Below are 21166 nucleotides of genomic sequence, written 5' to 3'. Positions count from 1 at the left end.
CATTTGTGTTCTCTTAGAATTTATATGACATCTTTCCATGATCTTCTAGCTTTCATAGTTTCTGTTGAGAAGTCTGGTGTAATTCTAATCGGCTTGCCTTAATATGTTACTTGTCCTTTATCCCTTACTGCTTTTAATATATTTTCTTTGTTTTAAACATTTGGTGTTTTGACTATTATGTGTCAGGGGAATTTCTTTTTTGTTCCAATCTATTTGGAGTTCAGTAGGCTCCTTCTATGTTCATGGTTATCTCTTTCTTTAGGTTGGGAAAGTTTTCTTCTATAATTTTGTTGATGATATTTGCTGAACCTTTTAGTTGAGAATCCTCGCTCTCTTCTATACCTATTATCCTTAGGTTTGGTCTCCTCATTGTCTCCTGGATTTCCTGGATGTTTTGGGTTAGGAGCTTTTTTACATTTTCTCTTGTTGTTGTGTCAATGCTTTCTATGTTATCTTCTGCCCCTGAGATCCTCTCTTCTATCCCTTGTATTCTGTTGTTGATGCTTGTATCTATGACTTTTGTGTCCTCTCTCCTAGGTTTTCTATCTCCAGGATTGTCTCTCTCTCTCTGTTTTCTTTATTGTTTCCATTTTTGGTTTTTAGAAACTGGATGGCTTTGTTCAATTCTTTCCTCTGTTTCTTTGTGTTTTCCTGTGTTTCCTAAGGACTTGTTCTTGGTTTTCTGTGTTCTCCTGTATTTCTTTAAGTGAGTTATTTATGCTCTTTCCACAGCCCTCTATCATCAACATGATGCACAATTTTAAGTCCAAGTCTTGTTTTTTTTCTTTGTATGTTGGGATATACACTACTTGTTGTGGTAGGTGTGCTGTGTTCCGATATTGCCATGTTGTCTTGGTTTCTGATTCTTAGATTCTTGTGCTTGCCTCTTGCCATCATCTTTGATGTTAGATGATTTTGTTGTCTCTGAATTGGAGCTTGTCTTTCCTGTGCATTTGTGGGCCGTGGGCTCCAGAGAGAGATGGATCCTGGGTGTTCAGTACTCTTTGGACAGTCTGTGAGTTCAGATGGTCTGGTGGTAGCTCTAGCTCTAGGTGCAGATGTAGGCCTGAAAGGTAGAGACCCAAGTGGTACAATGATACTTGTGCCCTGAGAGTTCCAGGAAGTCTCTCCCCAGATAGTTGGTAGAGAGATAATGTGGGCTCACCTGTGGGCTCAGTAGGGAGAGTGCTCCTGCATGTCCTTGGGCTGCTCAGTTTTCTGCAGCTGGCCTGGAGTTCTGATGGCTGTGTGCAGGCTCTGCCTGTGGCTCTGGGCACAAATGGAAGCCTGGGCCAGTCTTATTTCAGACTGCATTGTGATCCTTGCACCCTGAGAGTTTCTGGAGTTCTCTCCCTAGATAGTAGAGTGTGTGGGCTCACCCATGGGCTTAGGAGGGAGAGAACTCCTCTGTCTCCTCTGGGTGTCAGCTCTCCTAGCCAAATGAATCTTAATCTCAGCCTTTAGCTGACTTGTGCAAAAGCATTTGTACAAGGCCCTGTAGTAGACTCTGCAAATGTATGAGGAGAACAATAGAAATGTCTTCTCAGCCCTACATTCACAGCTCATCTTCACCTATGGACCAAGGAAATTAAACCCAGGCCTATTCCCACCTCCATTGTTTAAGTCCCCTTGAGTGTCCTGTGCTAGGCTTCCCTTTTTGTGATATTTTTCTTCTAGCAGAAGGGATGAGCTGAAAATTACAAGTTTTGTTGTTCTTTGCTTTACTCTGTAACCACATCAAAGAACTTGCTTAAACTGCCATTACTCCCTTTTGACTAGCCTTAACAAGTCAGAGAGTATATTTCCTCAGTGAGACAGAGAGATAGTGATGGATCAGAGATGTCATCTCCTTTTAAAATTACATGTCTCCCTTAACTTACTTGTCCTTTCAGCTTAGGTCTAGGAAAAAAAAAAAAAACAAAACTTTTGGATGCCTCAGATTATATATGGCGGGTACCTATGAGCCAGTTCTGTCATTAGATGGATATATGTGACAGTTTTAGTCAAGTGGAATAGCTAGTGTTGGGTCACATCTGATTCCTCATTTTATACCCATGAACTTCCTCTCTCTCTCTCTCTCTCTCTCTCTCTCTCTCTCTCTCTCTCTATCTATCTATCTATATCTATATATATATATATAGATATAGCTAATAACTATAAAACAGATTTCCATGCTTAGAGCACAAAATGTTTAATAGGACATTTTCTTATGAGAATGTAGAACCAACACAATTTTGAAAATAAGCTGATTTGTCAAACAAGTATTCTTGTGTGTGTGTGTGTGTGTGTGTGTGTGTGTGTGTGTGTGTGTGTCTATTTATCATTCAAGAAGTTTGGAGCATGTATGTGTGTCCAATTCATGTGTTATCTTCAGAAATTTTTATTTCTTGAACTGGTAGTCAGTGTGGGTACTTATTATGTTACTAGCCAGAATAGGAGATGACTCCAGAGGGTAGTAATTCCATGCTACTCTATGCATCATGTTTAGTAGCTCTGTAAATTCACAAGTCAATCAAAGAGTATACTTCATGGAATTAGCCCAGATTGTGGAGGGATAATGCTTACACCAGTGCTTAATCAAAATTCGTGGAGCTTGAGGCTCATGATAATAAATCCACAATGGAGGTGGTCCTTTCCCTTTTGGTTCCCTGAGCCTCACTTGTACCACACCCATGCCTACAAGGTCTTTTGTACACCAACTCTCAGTTGAAACTATACTGGGAATTTGCCTTTGTCTTTTCACAGACATTCATTCCCAACAAACTCAACTTTGTTCTCCATTTGGGATCTTCTGATTAAACAGACTTGTAGTTTATAGAAGCTTAGTTTACCAGCTATTTCAAGACTAAAAACAGCAGAATATGTCCCAGATAATGGCAGAGTGTGCTGTTGAGTATTTCTTTAGAAATTGGATATGGTGGCTCCCAGCAGGATACAAGCAAATGTTAGTTAAATTGTGTTCTAAAACAGGAGCTGGCTACCAGTGATCTGGAGGACTTGGTGTTAGATAACAAAGCTTGATATGTGCTTTACATTAGACAACAAAAGGGGGAAGTAAGTTACCTAATTGCTAGATTGTTAAAGACACAAAACAACAACAACAAAGCCAAGAGCTCTCACCTTAACTACATTAGTTCTTCATTTCAAGATAATATATTTGGGTGGGCTGTCGAGATAGCTCAGCTAGCAAAAGGATTTACTGCTCTTGTAGAGGACCAGAATTTAGTTCAGTACCCACTTTGAGGAGGTCACAATCACTTATAACTCCAGTGCTAGGGGATCTGAGAACCTCTTTTGACCTCCATGGTTACCTACGCTCCCACATGCCTGTGCAAATGTACTTGCACATACACACACATTTACACATGCACATTTAAAAATAAGATCACCTGGTTTTAGCAGAAAGGATATGACTATCCCTTTTGGAAATGGTTAATGTAGAAGTAAGGCACAGTGCCTCTAGATGAATGCTTGAATGGAGGGAGGACATGAGGGATGGGAAGTGTTGATGTTACTCCTCAACTCATAGATTTGTCCCAGCTTTCTGGCCATAAAATATATAAACACCCAAGACAGAAAGAATGAGCTACTCATATCTGCATCAGTAATGAGTTTTTAAAGGGTAAAAGGTAAGCAAATAAAAATATGATTTTACCATGACCCTTTAAAACAGAAATACCGAGAATAGACATTTTAATGCAACACAATCACGTTTTATTACTAATTGTGTTCCTTTTTTAAAAATTAGTGAGTGGGTGTAGCTCAGTAGCTGAGTTAGTACTTAGCACATGTGAGGCCTTGCCTTCAAAGTCCATTACTAAAATAAATAAAAGCTGGGATGAGAAGTTACTATGTAGCTCTGGTGACACACTTTTACATTAGAGAGAAAATAGAAAACTCCTCATCCTACTGACCTAAAATCAAGAATAGCAGGGTGCACTGGGATACTGAACTCTAGAGGGAGGACTCCTCCTTTGCTAATGCCAGGCATGACTGAAACCATGAATCCAGGCTTATGGCTCAGTATCCTCACGGAAGAGTAAAATGAAAGCTTGTAATGCATTTCTCCTTTGAAGTTAGATTTCTGAGGGACGTTTGTTTTTAAGTAAATATTTAAATGTTCAACTTGAAAGATGTCTGCAGTGTATCGATTGACTTTTTTTTTGAGTGGTTGTTGGCAGCTGTACTTCCTAATTACAGTTAGTCACTATCATTGTGCAGGGCTTCCACCTGACACAAGCCCACTGTAAAGCCACCAACAAAGGGTATATTGAAAAGACTGTCAGTTTGTCTCATTGTCAGCAAATCATTTCAGTTACTAAATCATTTTTATTGTAACTTATTTTAAATGTTTTTTGTAGATTTGTTTACTTTTTGTTGATTCAGGTAGCTGTGCGTGTGTATTAGAGGAAAGGAGGTACTCAGATTATTAGAGTTTTTGACAATTCTTCCCAGTTATGAGTGACATGTGAAATCTTGACACTTCACAGGTGAACTTGTCGAGTTCTTGATGTATGTTCATAATTTAGCTTATGATGCCAAGCCAGACTATCAGAAGCTCAGGAAAATTCTGAATCCGGATGGAGGACCATTTTGGCCACTGGAATTTTCCACTAAAGTACAGAGTGTCAATATGCAGACTCCAATCCATCAAAAAGTAAGTATAACATAATCTCTTTGCTCTTGCAAACTGCACACTTTCAAAGTGCTTCCATGGAGACATCTTAGGACAGAAGTGACTCGCTTGCTACATTAATTCCTATTCCTGTTAATCCAGCACTAAGCATATGAACATTACTCCAGAGTATTGTCTCTTAGAATGGGATGTGTTTCTACTGTGTGTTGATAAAGAATGAAGCAGTCTCTGTTGGCCTTGTCCATTGATTGCTAGGAAAGGGCAGGTCACAGACCACTCAGGAGAGCCTGCATGTGCTTCTCTAGTCTTTCTCCCACTACAAGGCTCTGCCTCTGTTTCCCAGTCTCTATAACATGGAGCTGGGTAAAAGTTGTAGGTAGCATTGATACATATCTGTTGAACTTTCAGTTTATTATTTTCCTAGCAAAGTTGTTATTAAATTTGTTATTTCCTTTATTGTGCCTCTTTGAATAAACACCCTCATATCAACTTTGAAGACAGGTAATTTTTAAAGCAAACAATTATAAAGTCAAAAGATTCTCAGAATGGAATGGTAGAGGGTGGTAGAAACCTGAGTCTAATTAACAACAGTGTTACACAGGCAAGGAGATATCTCACTTGAAGCTCTCCATAGTAAATATATGCTTGCATACATACTACATACACACATGCATGCATACATACATACATACATGTGGAAGGTATACTTTTCTTTTAGAGGTACAAATCAGGGTTAGAGTGTCATTCACTTCTAACTTTTCTTCTGAACTTTGGATCCTAACAAGTACTTGTGAGCCAAGAATGCAGGATGCAGGCTAATGTGGCTGCTGGGTGAATGGTGAGTCAAGTCTCAATGCACAGATGGTTCTGATTTGCTGAATTTTGTAGCTGCTGCAACTGAAGACATAAAATATCCTTCTAGTCATAAATTAGCTCTTTGGAAGCAAAACCTTGGCACAAGAGCTTTACAACCTTCAATTAGTAGGAAAAGAAGTATTTGAATGGCTGTGGTATTGACATCTGCAGCCTCACATAGTAATCATTCCTAATAGAAGAGAATATCTGTTTGAGGAGGGTTTGCATGGCTAATTAACTAGCAGTGAGAATATGTAATTTTTCATGATCCCCTGATTGTCACCTCTCTCTCGCGACACAATTACATTTTATTGTAGCAAGTGCCTCACAAACCAATTGTCAGTACTGTTTACATGTTACAGGAGGCAGAACAAAAGTTCATGTTTAATAAAGAGCCACTGGATTTTTATCTTGATAATTATGGAGACTTATTTTAACAGTTTTATTGACTTTAGTATTTTTATGACTTTTTCAACAAAACAAAACAGCATTTCCCTGACATTGTGCCCCTTCAGTCATGGTCAGCACTTAAGAGTTAAGAAGATTCTCAATCTTATAAGCATAACTGAAATGTGAAAGAAAGCAGTAAAAATACTATATTCCAATCATTCTCCCCATAGTGTTCAGTTCTCCAAATCAAAGAGGATTTGTTGTAAAGCCATTTTAAAGTAGACAATACTACAATATAGAACATTTTCTAATTAGCTTTCATTAAAAATACTTTGTTTCTTTTCATTAGACTACTTTGATTAAAGGACACACTACTTAAATAAGAGTAATTTTAAAAATCTTAATTTCTGTTACTAGTGTGACCAGCCTAGATATATAGGTAGGAAGACATATTCCACAACACATAAATATTTAATTAATGACTTTATTTCTATACTATTTTATGTGCACATATATGTTTAAATATATCAAGAATATAGTTTCACTGTCTGTGTGTAAATTGAATCTTAATTTTAAGTTCTACAGTTTATAGATTTCTATTAATATACAAAAATCAAACCTTAAAATGTTGAGCCTTTGCTGTTATAACTACTGTCCTCAGCTCTGCTGAGCACTCACAATGCTATCTGCAATAGATGATTTCTTAACAGAATTGTACCAGTCAAGGACTGTCAACCTGATGCCTACAAATTTTTGCTGCCAAGTGCCAGCCTCTTTCTCAGCCACTCAGCACACCTTGCTACAATGCATGTGGGGTGCTGCTGCTACCTGAGAGGTTGTGAGTGAGGTTCATATTCCTTCTACTATCTTTTGACAGATATTTAGGAATATGTGTATATGTACCTGACAAAGCACACACATTCAGATACATGTTCTCTACCTTTTATTATTCAAAGGAAAGGAGATGATAGATGTTTAATTTTTCAGTATACTATTTAATTTTAAAATGGACGTTTTAAAATTTAACGTTCCTAATAAAACCCCTTTGACTGAAAAAGTAGCACACTAGCATAAGAATCTCTGTGAATTTATAGCCTGATTGTGCAAAGCAAAGTGAGGTGTTTTACTAGTAGATGTTGAATGGGTGTGATGAACATTTACAGTACACTGGGATTTTCTCTGGCGCTAAGTGGAAATGAAATTTTGCCAACATAGCAGAGATGCTATTGTTTCATTTTTCCTGAAAAGCATAGCCTTTTTTGCAGGACCATCAAGCAGCTCTGTAGGTGGCTGCTGTACCAGGCTGGTCCTGGTCTAGATGTGCCACCCATGGAAGCATTTGGCTTGTTTTTTTTTTTAATGTGTTTGGATCCATATCTCCTTTAGCAGACATGCTACCATTGTACCATCCCCCTCCCCACCCTTTGCAGTTTATACTCTTTCAATCTCAGTGAAGGAAATTGCATCTCCCCAGTGCTCCCCTAGGTCAGTTTCAGCTCCCGGGGGTTCTCCATGTAGACTCAACTACAGAACCTTAGGATATAGCCTCGTCTCTTTCTTCAGGTGACATTTCAGTGGCTAAGCCTCTTCCTTGAAGAGCAGGTAGTCAAATGAGTTGCACATTTTCTAAAAGAAGGAAAACTAGGTCAGATTGAAGGTTCCAGTTTCTTCGTCACACACAGGAAAATGTGGGTCCTTTTCTCAGCCTGAACCCAAGGTCCAGCAAGGTGAGGAGGAGTGTGCGTTACTAGGGTACAAAGCTACGTAGAGAAGTTTTAATTCTCAAAAGAATTCTGAGCTTGTCTTCCTGTATGCTTTCTATCTGAGAGGAAATCCCTGACAGGGAGACTTCATTATTAATGTTTAAGAGTATAAGGTGTTCTAGTTTTATAGAACAGTATAAGGTTATATTGGAAATTAAGCAAAGTACTATCTCATTTAAGGAGTGGGCCTCCTGGAAGGTGGCGTGTGATTGGTTAGTGCCCTTTCATACTCTGAGATGGCCAGGGGCGTTAGGAGTTCTTTTCATAGCTTTGTAAATAAGAAAACGCACTCTGTTCAGATGAAGCATTTACTCATCCCATCTTACTCCTAGTCTTATATATTTGTGTAGAAATGTAAGTTTCCCATAAGTGGGAAGCATTTTGCTCATTAAACAGGACTGTCCATGGCATTGTGGCTCAAAGCTCTGGCCTCTCTTCCAGGAAGCCTCCTGCGATGACATCTATTAGACCCAGTCCTGGTCACAGGTCAGAGGCTCCAGAGGGACAATTGATACCTTGATTCTTAGGACATAGGACTAAGAACTCTCAGTTATTGCAGCCGACAGATGTCCATACAACCCGAGAGCCTCAGTTCTGAATGTTTAGCCAGAAGACACGAAATCTCATCACAGAGGCCGGAATATCTTGTTATTCTAGTTATTTGCAGTAGGGAAAGAAGTGTGCACTGACAAGTGGATAAAAGTAATCCACCGGGTAAGAAAATCCATCAGCTTTAGAAAAGAAAGAAACTATGCTTTTCATCAATGCTCCGTGACACATGGCCGACGGGTCTGGACAGACATAGTTGGAGCTCAGAGGTGGAATCTAACTCCGAAATATACTGCAGAGTACAAGGGTAAATACAGAAGTCTGAAGGTGGGGAAAATGGGGGATGTTGGTTAAAGACACAGACATTTCAATTAGAACTTGTAGGAGTGTATTCTACAAAATGACAGCTAAACTTAATCCTGAGCCATGTGCTTGAAATCTACTAAGAAAATAAATGTCATATTCTTAGCCTACCGCACACACAGATGTGATAAATGCATGGACTTATTCATAGTATTTTATAATGTGAGAATTCCAAAGCCATCAGAGCGCACAATGTAAATATTCGTGTTGATTGTGTCTCAGTAAAGATGGAAGGGAAAAACCTTCAACTAATCCAGAGAAGGTTTCACAGTGACTGCAACACTAGTTAAACAAATAACAAGTCTGTGTGTCTTACCCAGCTGCTGACACTGAGGGAGGGCAGCTTGTAGGTCCCATCAAACTTCCTAGTGAACTTAGAGGGTGGGTGAAAAAAGTGAAACTCCAAGTGATTGGGAAACATTCTCAATCTGCAGTGGTTTTGCCATTCATTAAGATGCTGAGATCCGGGAGGAGGCGGGAGAAAAGGGAGTGCTGTGGCAACTGAGTCTGCCTTCAGAGCACCAGCCTATTGCAAAGAGAAGGAATGAACACACTTGGCAATAGAAACTAGAAACTGAGAGACTGCAAATTAAGACTCTATTGGCCCAGCCGGCATGACTTATTCTCTGGTTGGCACTGGCTACTCCATTATTTCCCCTTCTGCTGCTCCTGTGCCCTGCTCTCCATTTCACCCAGGGAGAAGGGCAGCAGCACTTTGAGTGGCTGTCCAAACACTCCGCTCAAGGACCTTCGCCGGCCTTCAGCTCTCCACCCGTGTTGTTCGGTCTGCCCTCCAGTCCTGTGTCTACTCAAGGTTACTGAGAGTCAGTCACTCCCCAGATGTTACCAGTGTGCAAAAGAAACCTGGGAGACAGTGAGCTTGTCGTGACGTTGACCTCTGCTCTGAGTCCCGCTGCCAAACGACATGAACTTGTCTAGCACAAAGGTTAAACTAGCTGAACTCAATGTAAGCAACATCATAGGCTCCTGTATACTTTCACATCAATTAGCCTCTCTTCAACAATAGGAAAATAAGATCTTAATTAATAGGAGCTTAAGCTACAACAATAACTGGTTTCACTCACGGCAAAGGTTAATAATGAATTCACATGCAGGTTGAAAATGTGGCAGTGTTCTATAAAAATACAGTTTTCATTGTAAGCAAATTTTCTGTAGAGATGATTTTTAAATGTGTGTATAACAGTGACACTGATTTTAATTGGTTTCCCATTGATGAGGAAGGATCTGGATTTTGCTAGGTATTGCACTTTTTTTCCCTAATAGCTATTGTTGCTTTTGGTTTTCTTTGTCAAGCCCATTGTTAGGCAGCTTAGGTTTTTAAAGAATCTGGATATGAGTGAATTTTTTTTTATAGTTTTTATTTCGTTATATATTTTTACTCTATACCAACAGGTCGATTCACCAAAGGCTACAAGAAAACCAGCCAGTGAGTTCCCAGCTAAGTTCACAAAGAAGGTCTGTGGAGAGACAAGAGCAATGTGGACAGAGGCGCAGGAGGAGAGCCGGCCCCCAGTGCTGCTGAGCAAGGCAGCGGAGGTGAGAGCTGGGTGGAGGGTTTTTTCACCATTACACTGGAATAACCGCTCTGAGGGTCCAGACACACTCCCTGCCCCCAAGGCCAAGGCTCTATACATTTGTCAAGTGAGGATGGAAATATCATGTCCTCCTGCTAAAATCCTATTCACACAGTATTTGTCACAGGGACAGAAGCAAACACATAGATAGATCTGAAAACTTCCTCCGACCACGAAAAAGTGACGAAGCACGTTTGGATTCCTTTAACCATCTACAATCTATTAGGGACCCTCCCCAGCATAGTCTGCACTTTCCATGATTCCTCTACTCTCATCCTCACTGTCAAACAGAAGGGAGTCTCTGCCTATACCAGGCTGGGTTTGGAATTGTCGGACGGAGGATGCCTTGTCCTTTGCCCAGGACTCATGCAAACAACAGCATAAGCTCTCCTAGGCCCACATCCTATGATGGGAAAGCAAAGCCTCCAAAATTTATCTGGAGAGAAAAGTAAAGTTTAATTAAGTCAGAAAAGTCAGTGTTTCCTTTGATTTGTGCACCATCCTTCTCAAATGGTTTGAAGCAGTTCACAGTGTGAAACAGGGTAATTTAATACCCCACCTTTCTTATCCTCCACCAAAGAAAGACTGATACACAGGGCAGCTGGGATGTTAATCACTAAACCAAGCACTGTATTTGGCTCTGAACTTCTTGGCAGCTCAGTCAAAAATTAGAAGTGGTTTTATACATTTCTCATCCAACCACCAAACAAGTTTATCAGAGAGAAATGTGCTGTTAGTGCGCAAAGAAACCTCTTACATTTATTCAGTATGAAATAGCATTATTTGTGGTTTTATTTTAAACTTACATACCAAAATCTATTTCAAATGGGCATATTTTATAGTCCTACTTGTAAAGTTCAACACAAATACTGCATGGTGATAAAATCAGAAATTCTGAGTCATTAGTGTGTCCTGGAATCTCCTGTTCTACAAGGCAGGATGGTCCTGTGAAAGCACACACCCAGGTTTCAAGTAAAGAGATGCATTCACATCAGCCTGCCTGACGGTGGGATGCTGTTACAGATGTCCTCATTGCAGCAGCCCTTCGATTGCTCCATCCTCTGACTCCACATCACATCTGACTCTCACCTTGAGGTTACCTTTCCTCTTAAATGGGATGACTGTGCAGTAATACCACACTTAGTAGTGTGCAGTATTTCATGTCTACCCCTTTCATTTGCTACATTTTGAGATTTCTCTGTGCTTATGAATATACCAATGATTCCTTATCATTGAGCAATTCATTTATCCATTTACCTTCTAGTGGACACATGAATCAGTTCTGGTTTAATATATTTATAGAAAATATTGTTATTAACTCTGTGCTGAGTCTAATATGAACATTGCAGACATGGAGTTACTATATCATTGAACAAATATCTTCAATTATAAAATTTGGTGAGAGCCAGCCCAGGGCCATCAGGATTCACAACCTGCCCTAAAAGAGCTGAGTACCCAGGAGCTCTCTCCCTCCTGAGGCCATGGGTGAAACCCATGTTCTCACCACTGACTATCTAAGGAGAGACTGCCAGGAATTCTCAGGGTACAGGTATCGTGGTATTTATTGGGACCTGACACTTCCGGCCTCAATCTGTGCCCAGAACTAGAGCTGACGCACTGCCATCAGGACTCATAGCATGCCTACAGAGAGGGCAAGTCTCTGAAGAAAGAAAATGAAGATCTCATAAGATGGAAAGATCTTCCATGCTCATGGATTAGAAGGATCAATATTATAAAAATGGCCATCTTCCTGAAATCAGTCTACAGCTTCAATGCAATTTCCATCAAAATATCAACTCAGTTGTTCATAGACTTAGAAAGAGCAATTTCAAATTCATTTGTAATAACAAAACCCCAGGATAGTAAAAAATATTCTCAATAATAAAAGAACTTCTAGATGAATCACCATCCCTGACTTCAATTGTATTATAGATCAATTGTGATAAAAAATAAAAAATAAATGAATAAATGAATTAAAAAAAACATGCATGGTACTGGTACAGAGACAGGCAACAAGATCAATAGAACAGAACTAAAGACCCAGAAATGAACCCACACACCTATGGTCACTTGACCTTTGACAAAGAAGCTCAAACATTCAGTAGAAAAAAAAAAAACAAAACAAAACAGCATCTTCAACAAATGGTGCTAGTTCAACTGGTAGTCAGCATGCAGAAGAATGCAAATCAATCCATTCTTATCTTCTTGTACAAAGCTCAAGTCCAAGTGGAACAAAGCCCTCCACATAAAACCAGGTACACTGAGACTAATACAGGAGAAAGTGGGGAAGAGCTTAGAACATTTAGGCACAAGGGAAATTTCCTGAGCAGAACACCAGTGGCTTGTGCTCTAAGATGAAGAATCAACAAATGGGACCTCATAAGATCGCAAAGCTTCTGTAAGACATGGACAGTGTCAATAAAACAAAATGGCAACCAACATATGGGGAACACATCTTTACCAATCCTACTTTTGATAGAGGGTTAAAATCAAACATATAGAAAGAACTCAAGAAGTTAGATTCTAGAGAATCAGATAATCCTGTTAGAAATGGTTTACAGAGCTAAACAAAGAATTCTCAGCTGAGGAATACCAAGTGACTGAGAAGCACCTAAAGAAATGTTCAACATCCCTGGTCATCAGAAAAATTCAAATAAAAACAACCCTGAGATTCTATCTCACAACAGTCAGAATGGCTAAGATCAAAAACTCAGTTGACAGCAGATGCTAAGGAGGATGTGGAGGGGTTGTAAGCTGGTACAACCACTCTGGAAATCAGTCTGGCGGTTTCTCAGAATATTGGGCATAGTACTACCTCAGGACCCAGCTATACCACGCCTAGGCATATATCCAAAAGATGTTCCAACATGTAAGAGGACACATTCTCCACCATGTTTATATTAGCCTTACTTATAATAGCCAGAGCTGGAAAAGAACTCAGATTTCCTTCAACAGAGGAATGGATACAGAAAATGTGGTACATTTACACAATGGAGTACTACTCGGCTATTAAAAACAATGACTTCATGAGATTCTTCGGCAAATGGATGGAACTAGAAGCTGTCATCCTGAGTGAGGTAATCCAGTCACAAAAGAACACACATGGTATGCAGTCACTGATAAGCAGATAATAGTCCCAAAATCTTGGAATACCCAAGAAACAATTCACATACGTTATGAAGCTCAAAAAGAATAAAGACCGAATGGGGTTGCTTCATTCCTTCTTAGAAGGGAGAACCAAACACTCAAGGGAGGGAATACATGGTCAAATAGAGAAGCAGGGATTTAAGAAAAGGTCTACAGAGACTGTCTCACCTGGGGATCAATTCCATATGCAACCATCAAACCCAGTCACTATTGCTGATGCCAATAAGTGCTTACTGGCAGGATCCAGATATGGATGCTTCCTCGCCTCCTCAGAGGGTCTGCAGAGTCATACTGATACAGATAAGAATGCTAGCAGTTAACCATTGGATTGAGCACAGGGACCCCAATGAAGGAGCTAGAAAAAGACCTAAGGAGCTGAAAGGGTCTGAAACCCCATTTGAAGAACAACATTATCAACAGCTCAAACTCTCCAGAGCTCCCAGGGACTAAAATACCATCCAATGAGTACACGTGGATAAACGCATGGATCCAGTTGCATATGCAGCAGAGGATGGCATTGTCTGGCATCAATGGGAGGAGAGGACTGTGGTCATTTTCCCAGTATAGGGGAATGCCAAGGCGGTGAGATGGGGGTGAGTGATTGAGAGAGGGAGCGCCTTCATGGAAGCAAGTGAGAAGGGGATGGGGAATTGAGTGGTGCAAAAGGGGCTAACATTTTAAATGTAAAAACAGAGAATATCCAATAAAGATGAAAAATAAAATAAAATTTAGCATATTGGGAGGCCAGATGGCTTACCAAATAAAGATATTTGCCACAGACCAACTGAGTTTGATCCCAGGGATTCACTTGGTAAAAAGCAAAGTATTGACTCTTACAAGCTGCCCTCTGACCTCAGTATATGAGCCATGACATGGGTATATCCTCCCAACCCAACAAATAAGTGCCTGTTAGCAAATATGTGTGAACTGGCTTTGTCTTTTATATGTGCAAGTGTTGTGGTCAGGCCTACATTTTTCCCCCAACATTTAGTGTTGCCAGTCTTTTACATTTAACCCCTCTCAAATGTATAATAGCTTTAACCACTGGGTACAGCTATTTATATGATGGCTAATATCACTGATGTTACTGGCCATGTAAATATCTTATATGGAGTGTCTTTCCAAGGGCTAGAAATCTTTTACATAATCTACACACAAGGTCTTGTCATATTTCTGTAATATCCATAGCTTCATCCTATTCCTTTCCTTAATGCTGTTCATTCATAGTTGACTTCTGACTCTGAATTCCGGTGTATAGCATGAGGCAGGACCTGAGGTCCACTCTTCTATATTCTCTTTATCAAAGCATCATTTTGTGGAATGATTATTTTCCTTTTTCTAACTGAATGGGTCTGGATTTTATTTTCTTAATCAGCCAATTTCTGAGCATTGTTCACCCTCCTGGCCTCCCAACCCATCCAATTCCATACCTCGGTCAAACTCCACACCTCCTCTCTCTCTGGCAAGTTAAAAATAACAAATAATAATGATAATAATAATAATAATAATAATAATAATAATAATAAAGCTAGAAAAAAGTAAAATGAAAAAGAAAAAACATAAGAAACATGCATACACATAAAGGCAAAAACACATGTAAACATACAAAATTTTATTTATGGCTTCATATTCTCATCAAATTAGAAAAATTTTCAACTTTAACTTCATTCATATTCTGTTTTTCTCTTCCTATTTAGTGCTAAGCACATGCATGTGATGTTACCTTTCTTTGTTAATTTTTAATTTTTATTAATTTAATATTTTATTAATTAATAAGGCTGCGATGAACATGGTGGAGCTTATTATATATTGGAGTATCTTTGGGATATATGCCAAGAAGTGGAATAGCTGTGTCTTCATTACTACTATGTCCAATTTCCTGAGGAACTGCCAGACAGGTTACTAGAGTGGTTGCACCAGCTTACAACCCCAGCAACAGTGGAGGAGTGTTCCTCTTTCTCCACATCCTCATAAGCATCTGTTGTCATCTGAGTTTTTGATCTTAGCCATTCTGACTGGTATGAGGTGGAATCTCAGGGTTGTTTGAATTTGCATTTCCCTGATGACTAGGGATGTTGAGCATTTTTTTAGGTGCTTCTTGGCCATTCAGTATTCCTCAGTTGAGAATTCTTTATTTAGCTCTGTACCCCATTTTTTAAAAAAGTAATGTTTCATTCTCTGGAGTCTAACTTCTTGAGTTCTTTGTATATATTGGATATTAGCTCTCTATCAGATGTGGATTAGTACAGATCCTTTCCCAGTCTCTTGGTTGCTGTTTTGTTTTCGTGACAGTTTCTGTAGCCTTACAGAAACTTTACAATTTCATAAGGTCCCATTTATCGATTCTTGATCTTAGAACATAGGCCATTGGTGTTCTGTTCAGGAAAATTTCCCCTGTGCCTATGTTTTCTAAGCTTTTCACCACTTTCTCTTTAAATGGTTTCATTGTACCTGGTTTTATGTGGCAGTCTTTGATCCACTTTCACTTGAGCTTTGTACAAAAAGATAAGAATGGATTGATTTGCATTCTTCTGCATGCTGACTGCCAGTTGAACCAATACCATTTGTTGAAGAGGTTGTCCTTTTGCCATTGGATATTTTTAGCTCCTTTGTTAAAGTCCAAGTAACCATTAGTGTGTGGATGCATTTCTGGGTCTTCAATTCTCTTCCATTGATCTACCTGCCTATCTCTGTACTAATACTATGTGGTTTTTAACACAATTGCTTTGTAATATAGCTTGAGATCAGGGATGGTGATTCCTACAGTTTTCTTCTTGTTGAGAATAGATTTTGCTATCCTAGGTTTTATTATTATGTCAGAAGAATTTGCAAATTGTTCTTCCCAACTTAATAAAGAATTGAGTTAGAATTTTGACGGGGATTGCATTGAATCTGTAGATTGCTTTTGGTAAAATGGCCATTTTTACACCGATGATCCATTCAGTCCATGAGCATGGGAGATTTTTTCATCATCTGAGATCTTCAGTTTCCTTTTTCAGAGATTTGAAGTTCTTGTCACACAGCTTTTTCACTTGTTTAGTTAAGGACACACCAAGGTATTCCATATCATTTGTGACTATTGTGAAGAGTATCTTTTTCCTAATTTCTTTCTCAGCTTGTTTATTCTTTGAGCAGAGGAAGGCTATTGATTGTTTGAGTTAATTTTATATTTAGCCACTATGCTAAAGTTGTTTATCAGCTCTAAAATTCTCTTCTGGACTTTTTGGGGTCACTTGAGTACACTGTCATTGGCAAATAGTGATATTTTGACTTCTTCCTTTCCGATTTCTATCCCTTTGACTTCCTTTTGTTGTTTAATTGCTCTGACCAGGACTTCCAGTACTATATTGAATAGATAGGGGGAGAGTGGGCAGCCTTGTCTAGTCCCTAACTTTAGTGGGATTGCTTAATTTTTTTTTAATTGCTTAAATAAACACTTTAGTTTATTGTTAGTTACTTGTTTGCTGTATATTGCTTTTATGGTGATTAGTGCTTTTATGGTGTTTAGGTATGGGTCTTGGATTCCTGGTCTTTCCAATACTTTAACATGAAGGGTTGTTGAATTTTGTCAAATGCTTTCTCAGCACCTAGTGAGATAATCGCATGCATTCTTTTTTACTTTGAGTTTGATTATATGGTGGGTTACATTGATGAATTTCCATATTTTGAATCATTCCTGTATCCCAGGGTTGAAGCCTACTTGATCATGGTGAATGATAGTTTTGATGTGTTCTTGTATTCAGTTTGCAAGAATTTTATTGAGTATTTTTGCATCATTGTTCATGAGAGAGATTGGTATGAAGTTGTCTTTCTTTGTAGGGTCTTTGTGCAGTTTAGGTAAGAGCGTAATTGTGGCTACAAAGAATGAGTGTTTCCTCTGTCTCTATTCTGTGGATGGTTTGGAGAGTATTGGTATTAGGCCTTCTGTGAAGCCCTGATGGAATTCTGCACTGAACCCATCTGGTCCTGGGCGTTTTGGGGGAGGGGGGCTTTTGATGACTGCTTCTATTTCTTTAGGTATTATGGGACTGTTTAGATGGTTTGTCTGATCCTGATTTAACTTTGGTATCTGGTATCTGTCTAGATTCTATCCACTTCCTCCAGATTTTCTAGTTTTGTTGCGTATATAAGCTTTTGTAGTAGGATCGTATGATTACTTGAATTTTCTCAGTATCTGTTGTTATGTCTCCCCTTTTATTTCTGATTTTGCTAATTTGAATACTCTATGTGCTCTCTAGTTAGTCTGACTAAGGAGTTTATCGATCATGTTGATTTTCTCAAAGAACCAGCTCTTGGTTTTGTTAGTTCTTTGTATTGTTCTTTTTGTTGCTATTTGGTGAATTTGTTTTCTCTGAGTTTATTTCCTGCCATCTACTCCTCTTGGGTGTATCTGCTTCCTTTTGTTCTAGAGCTTTCAGCTGTACCATCAAGCTGCTAGTGTATGCCTTCTCCAGTTTCTTTTCGGAGATACTCAGATCTATGAGTTTTCCTTTTAGTACTACTTTCATGCATCCCATAGGTTTGGGTATGTTGTGCTTTCATTTTCATTAAGTTCTATTTTTAAAAATCCCTTAATTTATTTCTTCCTTGACCATGTTATTGTTGAGTAGCACATTGTTCAGCTTCCATGTGTATGTGGGCTTTTTCTTGTCTTTGTTGATATTAAAGACTACCCTTAGTCCATGGTGATCTGATAGGATGCATAGGAGTATTTCAATCTTCTTATATCTGTTGAGGCCTGTTTTGTGACTGACTATATGGTCAATTTTGGAGAAGGTGCCTTAAGGTGCTGAGAAGGTGTATTCTTTTGTCTTAGGGTGAAACATTCTGTAAATGTCTGTTAATTCCAATTGGTTCATAACCTCTGCTAGTTTCCCTGTGTCTCTGATTAGTTTCTGCTTCCATAATCTGTCCATTGATGAGAGTGGCATATTGAAGTCTCCCACTATTATTATGTGTGGTGCAATATATGCTTTGAACTTTGTTAGGGTTTCTTTTATGAATGTAGGTGCTCCTGTATTTAGAGCATAGATGTTCAGGATTGAAAATTCATCTTGACAGGTTTTTCCTATAATGAGTAAAAAGTGTCCTTCCTTATCTTTTTTGATACTTTTGGTTAAAAATCTACTTTATTCAATATTAAAATGTCTACTCTAGTTTGTTTCTTGGGACCATTTGCTTGGAAGGTTTTTTTTCCCAGCCTTTTACTCTGAGGTAGTGTCTGTCTTTGTCTCTGAGTTTCCTATATGCAGCAAAATGCTGGATCCTGTTTATGTATTCAGTCTGATAATCTATGTCTCTTTATTGGGGAATTGAGTCCATTTATGTTAAGAGATATTAAGGAATAGTGATTGTTGTTTCCTGCTGTTTTTGCCTTTAGAGGTAGAATTATGTGTGTGTGTGTGTGTGTGTGTGTGTGTTTCTTCTTTTGGTTTTCTTAGGCATTTTCTTGCTTTTCCTACAGTGTTGTTTCTCTCCTTGTGTTGGATTTTCCATCTATTATCCTTTGTAGTGCTGGGTTTGTGGTCAGACACTGTGTAAATTTGGTTTTGTCCTGGAATATCTTCGTCTCTCCATCTATGGTAATTGAGAGTTTTGCTGGATATAGTGACCTAGGCAGGCATTGTATTCTCTTAGAGTCTGCATGATGTCTGTCCAGGATCTTCTAGATTTCATAGTCTCTGTTGAGAAGTCTGGTGTAATTCTGATTGGTCTGCCTTTATATGTTACTTTTCCTTTTTCCCTTACTGCTTTTAGTATTCTTTCTTTATTTTGAACATTTGGTGTTTTGGCTATTATGTGTTGGGAAGAATTTCTTTTCTGGTCCAATCTAATTTGGAGGTCTGTAGGCTTCTTGTATGGTCATATCTTTCTTAAGGTAGGGAAATTTCCTTCTATGATATTGTTGAAGATATTTACTGTGCCTTTTTAGTTGATATTCTTTCCCCTCTTCTACACCTATTATCCTTAGGTTTGGTCTTCTCATTGTGTCCTGATATCCTGGACATTTGGGGGTTAGGATCTTTTTGGTGTTTTCATCTTCTCTGACTGTTGTGTCTATGTTTTCTATGTTGTCTTCGACCCCTGATGTCCTCTCTTCCATCTTTTGTAGTCTGTTGGTGATGCTTGTATCTATGACTCCTGATTTCTTTCCTAGGTTTTCTATCTCCAGGGTTGTCTCTTTTTGTGATTTCTTTATTGTATCTATTTACATTTTCAATTCCTTAACCTGTTTGGTTGTGTTTTCCTACAGTTCTTTATTTGTTCTGGTTTTCCTATAATTGGTTAAGTGAATTATTAATTGTGTTGCTCAAAGTTCTCCATCATCATCATCAAGTATGATTTTAAGTCTAAATCTTGTTCTTCTGGAGTGTTGAGAAACCCACAACTTGCTGTGATGGGAGAACTGAATTCTGATGTTTCCAGGTTGTTTTGGTTTCCATTGCTTGGGTTCTTGAGCTTTCCTCTTTCCATCTTCTGGTCAGTGATGGTAGGTGATCTTTTTGTTTCTGACTGGTGCTTTTCTCTCCTGTGGGCCTTAAGGCCTGTGGGCTCAGGAGAGAGATTGCTCTTGGGTGTTTGGCTCTTTGTGGGCAGACAGTAAGTTCTGATGGCAGTGAGTCAGTTTTGTCTTTGTGGGCTCAAATGTGAGAGCTCCTGCGAGGCTGTTTTGGGAGTTCAGCTCTCTGCCCACAGGTCCTGTGTCCTAATGGTAGAGAACTGGCTCTTTCTCTAGGCCAAAAGGGACCCTTTTCTAGAGAGCACCATACTCTTTGTGCTCTGAGAACTCCCTGTGTGATCTTGCCAGACAGCCAGCAGGCCTGTGTGTCAGGCTCACCCTTGGTTCAGGTAGAAGGATGCCCTTGCAGCTGATTTGGGAGCTCAGCCTCTTGTGGGCAGATCCTGGGTCCTGGTGGTGGGGACCCAGCCCTCAGTGTGGGCTAGAAAGGACCCTTTTCCAGAGAGCACCCTGTTCCCTGAGCTCTGAAAACTCGCAGTGTTCACTTCTGGGGCCTATGCATCAGATTCACCACTGGTCCAGATAGAAAAGCACCTGTGCAGCTTTTCTGGGAGCTCAGTCATATTCAAAGTCATGTTAACAGGTGATATTACTTCTTATGCATGGCAGCTGAGTCACTGGGTCTTTAGGTTAGTCTTGCTATTTGGTCATTTTTTGGCCTAATAGCAGATTGTCTATCAAAAACATCAGGGTTTAATTAGCAGCTGAATCTAGCCAGTTAAAGTCTGAATCTTCTATGCTGTTTTTCAGTTATAGGACTGGATTGTTTTCATATCTCTACTAAGATCTATTTTACTTATGTTTAACTTTTCCTGTAAGTTCTCAAGATTTAGTTTGATACTTACTGTGCATGGTTATAATGTGAATTGAAGATTAGTGATGCCCTCAAGATGGTCTTCTGGAAGCAGTACTGTTGCCATTTAGGACTGAGCTATTTGCTATAGGATGACTTTGCTGTGTGTTGTAGAATATTCACTAACACTCCTGATCTGTGCTCACCAGATGCTAAAAATGCTTCCGATTAGATATGCCAACAAAAATATCTCTAGAGACTGTATTCTCTTCTTTGAGGGCACACCACTCTAGGTTCAGAGCCAGTAGACAACAGATAGATTACTGCATTGCCTTAAGGCCTTGCTACTCATGGAAACAGGCTGTTCTGGAGTTACCTAGTCTTGGGGTAACAGACTTGCAGCCACATATATACTCCAACCTGAAAGAAAGAGCTACATTTTCCCATGGTCATCTCTGTGCCTTCTGTTTTTGTATGATAAGGGATGGCTCCTATAGCCTTTTGTGTTGGAATACTTGGTTCCGAGTTGGAACTTTACCATGGAGATACACTCCA

General features: G+C 39.2%; 1 protein-coding gene across 1 annotated transcript in view; it reads left to right on the top strand.

The window, feature by feature from the left end:
* Nucleotides 1-21166, top strand: part of VRK2 (VRK serine/threonine kinase 2) — a gene marked incomplete at its 3' end in the record, with an annotated part of 121582 nt that overhangs the window by 98915 nt on the left and 1501 nt on the right. The window contains exons 11-12 of the mRNA XM_080938289.1: nucleotides 4491-4657; nucleotides 9970-10113. Coding sequence (XP_080794415.1) covers nucleotides 4491-4657; nucleotides 9970-10113 — 311 coding nt within the window. The remainder of the gene's footprint in view (nucleotides 1-4490; nucleotides 4658-9969; nucleotides 10114-21166) is intronic.

This window comes from Micromys minutus, assembly GCF_963924665.1.
Source record: "Micromys minutus genome assembly, chromosome: 1".
Lineage (NCBI taxonomy): Eukaryota > Metazoa > Chordata > Mammalia > Rodentia > Muridae > Micromys > Micromys minutus.
This window is presented reverse-complemented; position numbering and strand designations above follow the sequence as displayed.